The sequence below is a fragment of the Poecilia formosa genome, unplaced genomic scaffold (genome assembly GCF_000485575.1).
Source record: "Poecilia formosa unplaced genomic scaffold, Poecilia_formosa-5.1.2 Scaffold723, whole genome shotgun sequence".
Lineage (NCBI taxonomy): Eukaryota > Metazoa > Chordata > Actinopteri > Cyprinodontiformes > Poeciliidae > Poecilia > Poecilia formosa.
In genome coordinates, this window is record NW_006800662.1 from 34,275 (window position 1) to 43,274 (window position 9,000).

General features: G+C 45.7%; 1 protein-coding gene across 2 annotated transcripts in view; it reads left to right on the forward strand.

Annotated features, from left to right (window-relative positions):
- The first annotated feature begins 1,377 nt into the window (after nucleotides 1-1,377).
- Nucleotides 1,378-9,000, forward strand: part of LOC103131143 (tropomyosin alpha-4 chain-like) — a 12,222-nt gene continuing 4,599 nt past the window's right edge. For both annotated transcript variants that reach the window (XM_007542726.2, XM_007542725.2), the window contains exons 1-4: nucleotides 1,378-1,602; nucleotides 4,594-4,737; nucleotides 5,610-5,743; nucleotides 7,476-7,593. In XM_007542726.2, the coding sequence (XP_007542788.1) occupies nucleotides 4,603-4,737; nucleotides 5,610-5,743; nucleotides 7,476-7,593 (387 nt within the window). In that variant the 5' untranslated portion in view covers nucleotides 1,378-1,602; nucleotides 4,594-4,602. The remainder of the gene's footprint in view (nucleotides 1,603-4,593; nucleotides 4,738-5,609; nucleotides 5,744-7,475; nucleotides 7,594-9,000) is intronic.

Sequence of the window (9,000 nt, forward strand, 5' to 3'; positions counted from 1 at the left end):
GGTTAGCCTTCATAGCTGAAACCTGGTATTACACCAAGCACTATAGCTAAAATTAGCTGGTATTTTGTCGGTGGATATAAATATAGTTTAGTAATATTCTATTCACAAAATATAAACAGTAATATGTCCATCTTTCTTGTGAAATGTTATCCCCAGAGATCTCACGTCAATAGTCTGTCGATCTAAACAAAAATATCCGGCTCCACTGGTCCTCAGCCAGCGGGCCTCATCCTCACCGCCTGCATTCTGCACAGAAATGGGCTGGACATTCACCGGCACGATGCAGGAGAATCCCTGTCTGAAACTGAAATACTGACAGAATAAATGCAGCAGTCTGACATCGGACCTCAGATTGATCCACTGCAAAATGAACGATGATCTACCAGCGAGTCACTGAAAGGCTCTGCTGGATGTCAGATCATTATCAGCTAAAAGGACCAGTTCACGACTCCATCACTGAACATAATGAGATATTGATCTACAGCAGCATCTTCACATCAACCGTCCAGAACGCTGCTGCTGGAGTTCTGACTAAAACCAGGGAGATGGAGACACCACCCAGTTCTACAGTCTTTCACTGAGAGAAGAGACTTTAAACTACTGCTGGTGTTGAGAATAAATAATTCTGTGTTTTGATTCTATATCTGTTTGCTAGTTGCTAAGCTAAAGCTAAGCTAAACCTAAAGGAAATGACATGTTAGGAAATGTAAATGAGAGCTCAGCTAAGGGTAAGTAAGGGATGACACACAGAGGAACGTACTCTTTTAGGGAGTAGCTTAGATGGAGGCTAACAAAGGAGATCACAAACCCATCAGGGATGCTGTTTTGTCTGTTAGCTCTTAAAGGTAGCAGGTCATAATGGACCAGCTGTATTTTGGTATTAATGAATGGAATTCATGAATTCAACTCACTGACTCTTCTTTAACCTCATACATCCAAGAACTTAGCATGGAGAACGGATGATTCTCTACATAGTAGAAATCTCTGATCTGCTGCTGCTGGATCAATCTACTGGTTCTGGCACCAAACATGGAGAAAGAGCATTCAGCTTCTATGTACCATAAATCTGGAACAAACTTCCAGAAAACTGAAAAAGTGTTGAAACACTGAGTTCCTTAAGTCCAGACTAAAAACCCAGCTGGCTGGAGCTGATTTGATTAATAATAACTGGAACATTAGTTACCATGGCCTGGATTAGAGTTTTTATGACTTCTCTTTATTTTGCCACTGAAATATAATGTGTTTCTGTAGTTTGTTGTGTTTTTTATGTAAAGCACTCTGACCTGAAATGCTCGTGGTTCAGGCTGCAGTTTCTTCGGAGTCCAGCAGGGGGCACTGGTTTGACTGCTTCTTCCTCTTCCTCAGAAAAAAAGAGCAGCTGACGTCATTTCCAGCGGAGGGAACTCAACCCGGAAAAGGGTGTTGGCTGAAGGAGAGGAAGAAGCAGAACCAGTACCAGACCAGAATCCTGAGCTGCATCTTGACCTGGACTCGGAATTGGACCGGAACCTCGACCAGCTGAGACCTGGGACACTGTACTAATCCACACAGCCGCAGTTTGATCCGGAGCGCTCTGCTAGCCGCTAACTAGCTAACATTCCGGTAAGTTCGGAGGGAGCGGAGTGGGCTGAGGTTCTGTTGAGGCCTCTGGACCAGAACCAGCTGGCTGACCAAACCAGGGACCGATCACTGAATCAGAACATAAAGGAGTCGGATCCGACGGGACAGGAAGTTACGTCAGCTTAACGGTTCTCTCGTTAAAGTTTTGATCACAGCTGGTTTAGATCCTCAGGGGCCCCCGAATGTCTGAATGTGTTTCAGGGCCCCCCAGACATTCAGGAACTGATCCAAAGCGTATTCTGAGCTGCTCACCGGTTCTAATGGATGACTGCTTGGTTCTGCTGGTCCAGAAGAACTTGGGCAGTACAGAGACCTTTGGAGGGTCTCAAAGTTAATAAACGGCACATTGAACAAGATCTTAAAACACCGCACAACAACAACAACAACAACCCATACTAATCAATAATCTAATATTTAATCAGATTATTCTATATCACTGTCATCATATGGGGACAATGCAAAGTAAATATAGTCCATGTTTCCCTGATATAATGTTTCTGGTTCTGCTGAGCTGATCTGAGACTGAAACTGTGAAACAGACCAGAGGAGAGAAGGTCAAAGGTTATGAAGCTATGAAATAAGAACAGTTGATATTTTCCTAAATAAACCTTAATAATATTTGTTAAACTCCATAGCAACTTGGCTTCAGACTGTTTTAAAGATCGAAAGGCTCAGAGGGGTTAGCTCTACATCAGTTTTCTATGTTAGCACCTCAGAGATCTAGAATTATAAGGCTGAGATATCAAGGCAAAGAAAACTCAGTAGCTGCTGGTAGGGGCCATTCAGGGGCCCTCCAGACATCCAGGGCCCTCCAGACATCCTATAAATGGTTGAATTGTAACAGAAACCATACATCTAAACCTGTTGCATTCATTTATTGAAAATGTTACTGAATTTTATTTAATGCGTTGAGCTGAATTTTTTTTAAATAAATAGTACATTTAAGATTTAATTAGGACCTTTACTTCGTAAAAATGCATAGAATCATCTTAATAGTCTGATTGTTGTGTTACCATGGCTACAATATGGTGTAATCTTTGTTTTAGAGCTGGTTTATTGATAAATACATCACAGGAAACAACCAATAATCAGTGATTGATTTTAACCTGGTCTCCCCCCCACAGACTTCATGAAATATATATTTAAACATGTTATTCATGCTGAGGTTCTTAGTAGGAGGGGCCCAAGGGCCTAAATCATGATTCTGTCTAAGCCTCGTATTACCTTGAGCCCTGCATGAAGAGCCGCTAAGCTGCGTCTCTGTGCTGGAATCTACCTGGAATCTACCTGGAATCTTCTGGTCTGCCAATCTGCTGACGCTTTTGGGGTGTCTTGATTTATTTAATTGTGGCATGTTTGGTTTTGGTTCTGGGTTGGCAGACTGGGGTGGTGGTCCCACTGTTCAAAGAGGGCGGCTGAAGGCTGTGCTCCAATTACAGAGGGGTCACACTCTTAAGCCTCCCTGGCAAGAGAACCTATTCAGGGTCCTGGAGGGTTCTGGGAGTTCTGGGAGTTCGCCCAACCGGTCTACATGTGTTTTGTGGACTTGGAGAAGGCGTTGAACCGTGTCCCTCAGGGAGTCCTGTGGGGGGCGCTCTGGGAGTATGAGGTACCTTTGATACGGGCTGTCAGGTCCCTATATGACCGGTGCCAGGGTCTGGTCCGCATTGCCAGAGTTAAGTCGGGCTCGTTTCCAGGGAGAGTTGGACTCCGCCAGGGCTGCCCTCGGAGGAGTTTAAGTATCTGGGGATCTTCTTCACCAATGAGGGAAGAAGTGAGCGGGAGATCGACAGGCGGATTGGGGCAGCGTCTGCCGTGAAGCGGGCGCTGTACCGGTCCGTCGTGGTGAACAGAGAGCTGAGTCAAAAAGTGAAGCTCTCGATTTACTGGTCGATCTTCGTTCCCACCCTCATCCATAGTCATGAGCTTTGGGTCAAGACCGAAAGAACGAGGTCCCGGATACAAGCGGCCGAAATGGGTTTCCTCCGCAGGGTGGCTGGGCTCTCCCTTAGAGAGAGAAGCTCGGTCATCCAGGAGGGACTCAGAGTAGAGCCGCTGCTCCTCCACGTAGAGAGGAGCCAGTTGAGGCTCGGCCATCTGGTCAGGATGCCTCCTGGACGCCTCCCTGGTGAGGAGTTCAGGTCCCACCGGGAGGAGGGGAGACCCAGGACACGCTGGAGGGACGATGTCTCTCTGCTGGCCTGGGAACGGTTTGGGGTTCCTGGAGGAGCTGGAAGAGGCTGGAGAGGGACGACTGGGCCTCCTTACTTAGGCTGCTGACCCCACGACCCGACCGCGGATAAGCAGAAGAATATGGATGGTTTTATGCTGCGGTTCAAATTATGGGCCCCTGAACATTTTATTGATGTTTATGTATTATTTTGTGAACTCTAAATGCTCTGGGCAGAATCTTCCTTTATCAGCAGTAACTTCTATTCACAGCCGCTCATCTGCAGCCCAGATCCCGTCAGCTGCGGCTTTAACCCGCCTGGTGGTAACGTTGGGGTGAAGCAGAGTGAACAGTGAGTAGGTGGTACCACCTGGTACCAGGGCTTTGAGGTGCAGTGTTAGCAGTGGTACCATTTCTTTATATCAGGATATCTGGTTCTGACGAGCACCGAAGAACCACAGACTGAAGTTCCAGCTGGAGCCAGAAGTTTACATACACCTGTCTGACATTCCACCAGAACCAAAACTCTGGTTTTGGGTCACAATCACCAGAATCATTGCTGTTTACTGAAAGCCTAAGTGATGACAGAGATAATATCAGAGATTATTATTATTAATGTCTTCAGGATCAGAAGTTTACATACAGAAGAAAATCATGGAGGTGTTCCAGTTCTTTGAATAGTTCCCAGTCTGGCTCATTCTGGGAACTAGTTCATCTGAACCAGACTGGGAACTGTTCAGAATGAACAGGTTCAGTCTTCGGTGCCGTTTCCTCTCGACCAATCAGCTGCTGTGTCTCTGCAGGAAGGGAAGATGAGTGGCGGGATGAACAGCATCGACGCAGTGAAGAAGAAGATCAAGGTTCTGCAGGAGCAGGCGGAGGAGGCGGAGGAGCGGGCGGAGCAGCTGCAGCGGGAGGTGGAGAAGGAGAAGAGGACCAGGGAGGAGGTATGCGCTCCGGTTCTGATCCAGTTCCTCTGGTTCTAGAGCCTCTTACGCTCCAGGAGGGTTTGAACACAGTCCGACCCGGTCCATTTTGACCCAGCCCGATCTAGTCTGGCCTGGTCCGACCTGGTCTGAACCCGGCCGATGTTTAGAGTCGGGTTCGTTGCTCCCTGGCCCGGTCCAAACCACTCTCTAGAACCCAGAGTGGTTCCGTTGGACCAGACAGGTGAGTTTGAAGCCAGTCACTGATTGGTTGATTGGCTGTGGGGGCGGAGCCCAACGTCCAGCTGTCTGAGGAGCGCTAGTTTCTTGATGTCCACCATTTTGACTGACGGCTTGCGATCCTTCCATTCACAATTTGTTGACTTGTCAGTGATAATAAATTGTTACTAACATGATGATGATGTTAATAATATGATAATATGTTCAGTAATATTTTATTTAATTCAGTTTAGTTATTCAACAATATGAACACAGGATCTTCATCAAATATTACAGAAGATAAACTGTGAAATTATGAACAATTCATCTGAATGAATAAACTGGTCGACCTGGAGCTGAGTTCGGGTCAGGTTAGTCCTACTGGTGCTTCTAGACTAGTGAACCTTTCTGAGTGGTTCTGTTGGGACCTGGAGATTCTGGCCTCATCAGGTTGACTGGCGTACCTGTCCAGCTCCTCCACTGGGCTGTGTGTGTGTGTTTGTGCATACTTGTATTCCTTTGTCCAGAGGACCACTTGCACCACTGCCACCCACTAGAGGAGGTCAAAGGGGACAGTGAGGATCTCTCCAGATTTTCTGGAAGGACCTGATTAGAACCAGGTCCTGACCCTTGACCCTGGGCTCTCACCTCTTATCCTGCTCTCTCTCTTGCAGGCGGAGGGAGAGGTGACGTCTCTGAGCCGGCGGCTGCAGCTCAGCGAGGAGAACCTGGACCGGGTCCAGGAGCGTTTGGCTGCTGCACTGCGCAAGCTGGACGAGGTGGAGAAGGTCGCTGATGAGAGCGAGAGGTCAGTGACCTAGGTCCACCTGTAGCAGGTGATGGAGAGGAAGAGGAGCTCATCTTCATCACCTGTTGCTGTCATTCTCACCTAGGGCCAGGCAATAAATCAATAACAAAATCTATCACAATAGGCATGTGATCGATATCAATAGATAATACATCTGAGGTTGACTATGAGATAATATATTTGATAGAGGTGTGCCGATCGATCGGCCACCGATCATAATCGGCTGATTTCCGTGAAAAAGTGTATGATTGGTGATCACGGTCTCTTGTTGCCGATCACCTGCATCTCATTCGCAGCCTGCCTGTGCAGCTGGTCTCCTCTTTCCTTCACAACGCGCAGCAACAAATCCTAAGCGATGTGGAACTATGACGCTCTGAGAGTGAATGTGGACGTTTGTGTGTTGCGCCAAATAAATACCTTGGGAGTGAAGCATGTCAAAATGCATCAACACAACGAATCTAATATGACGTTTAAAAAACAAACATTTGACGGAGTTCGGCTACATCGAGCCTCAAAGCAGGCAAATAAAGAGACATCTGGAGCGGCCAGTGAACAGCGCACAGCTACAAACACTCACCCGGATTAGCATGACGGTCAGAAAGCTAAACGAATAACCCGTAAAATGATTTAAGTCTCCGAGCTGCGATGTCAGACGCTGGTTCTGCTCCACCTGGTGGTGACTCTCACACCAAACCTCTGCTTAAAGCTGCAGCATCTGACTTAAACAAACAAAAAGAGATTTTACATATATATTAAAAGTTTAACTTTGTAATACCATGAGTTAGATAATCTCTGAAAAAAAAAAAAAATCCATCTCCTCCCTGATCTGCATAATTACTCCGCTCAGTCAGAAACAGCCAATCAGAACTAGCAGTAATCAGCTAGCCGCCATGCTAACAGGAAGTTTTGAGTCAGTAACTCCGGATTGTTTGTTTGATTCTGAATGAAAATCTAGTTTTTCTTTACATTATTTGATACAGGCAGTGTTGTGAGATTTATTTGACTTATGCATAATTTATGGCACTGAGAGCCTTATTGTTAAATATTATTTTACTGATTGGAGGTTTTCAGTTGTCCTTTAGACTGAATAGCTGCTGGATTTTGGCTGCAATTATTTTGTAATTTATGTCTAGATTAGTTGAATTTGTTGCCAGATCATTTTTCCATTTTGCCAGATCATATAGCAGCATTTATATCTAAAGCGAAAAATTAACAGCCAATCCAGGTGATCGGCAAAGATCGGCCTCATGGGTGATTGGTATGGGAATCGGTAGCAAAAAACCTGATCGGAGCATCACTAATATTTGAGATAATACAAATTCAATAATTTTACTGAACTCTGATCCAGAACCTCACAGCATTCTGGGAAATATAGGCAGAGGAAAGGCTTTAGCAAAGTTAGCCAGCTAAGCTAGCTTTGTGGCATCAACTAGTTCACTCTTAAGTCGCCCAGCAACAAACTGTTGAGTAACTTGCGCAGTAGCAGATCCAGATTTCGTCACTGAGCCCCATAACTGCTTAGAAATAAAAAAACAGCATGGAAAAACCTGGAAAGGTCATGGCATCGGTGTAGCCGTTTTTCAGTTATTTAAAACAAAACAAAAATCAATATTTATTGATTTTGACTGATATGAAACAGTTGTATCAGCTATATCACCTAGCCCTGCCTCTAGCAGACAGAAACACCTGGACTGTGTCTTTATGACCCCCCACCTGTCTGACCCCCCCACAGAGGCATGAAGGTGATCGAGAACCGGGCTCTGAAGGACGAGGAGAAGATGGAGCACCTGGAGGTCCAGCTGAGGGAGGCCAAGCTGATCGCTGAGGAGGCCGACCGTAAATATGAGGAGGTACCTGATTGGTCGGCTGGTAGTCACGTCCACACATGGTGACATCATCACATTAAACCCAGACTAGTTAACCCACAGTAAATCGGAGTTTTCACAACTTTGGCTCGATGATCCGAGATTCAAAGACTAGGAATGACCGAAAAGCAAAAAAATCTAAATTTGACCTGGAACGACGTGAAGGTGATCAAATCACACCGACCGGAGCAGCCGCCATTCATCAGCAGCGGTTGAGGCTCCACCGTGGAGCAGATCCTCGTTTCATGTTTTGGAGTGATGTAACTTCAAACTCCAGCTCAGCTACGAGGTGAAGTTTTACCAGCGACGCGTCGGGAGCTGCAGACCGGCAGCGGGCCTTGCTGCCTCTAAAGCCGGCGCTCAGAGCTGAGCTGCTCTGAATGCTGCAGCAGCTAAAGTAGGTTAAATAACACCAGCTGCAGCGCCCAGCTCCGCTGCAGTGATGGATATTATTTTATGGCGCTGTTTTCTGTTTTTAAAAAGTGATCCATAGAGCAATCGTTAATGTGTGGAGGTCGGTTAGAGTTCCCCAAAACTGTACTCCAATCAGAGCAGCATACCGTAAACACGCTTAATTAAGCAAGTGTAAACAGTATTTGGTAAACTGCTCAAGTACTGAGTAACTGATCATAGCACCTGATTTAATATTCAAAATGTCCTCAGAAGTATTTACTGTTAATCTGTTAATGATTTGTTCTTTAAATGACCATTAGTATTATTTTGGCTGATATTATTATACATTAAATAAGCAAATAATCAAACCAATATAGTCGACTAAAACCACAATAAGAAACTTAATCATAGCAAAATGTTCTGCACCATATCAAGCTCAGGAGATAATGGAGGGATGAAGAGTCTCTGATTTCTGGTTCTTTAGGTTCTGACGGGTCTGCAGTTCCTCTCCTGATCCATTCTGTCTGGTTTCACACTGCGCCACTGACACATTTTTAAAATTCCCTGTGTTCATCCTGAGTAACATTACTGTTGTATCGGTTCAATACGGGACGCAACATTTAACAGCCAAATGCGGGACGGGTGGCAACCCTATGTAGAACGGTTCTGGTAACTAAATGAAACCTTCTTAGAGCAGCGCGCCACAGCAAAGGGAAAATAACTCAGAAAAACCGTCAAAGAACAACTCAAAACCACTCGTATCCTCCTCCCCCCACTTTCCGTGTCGGCTAGCTACACGCAGACTCGTTGCCATAGCAACAAACAGCTCCTCTATATGTATGAGGATCCAACACCATAAAACCCACAAACGTTTCCAGGCTTGATGTTTATTTGGGTTATAACATGATCTGAACACAGCGGTGCTGCTCTGATCGATGATCTGGCAGAGTTGGTGTGTTGGTACCGAAACACCGAATTTCGCTGCACATGGACGTTTAT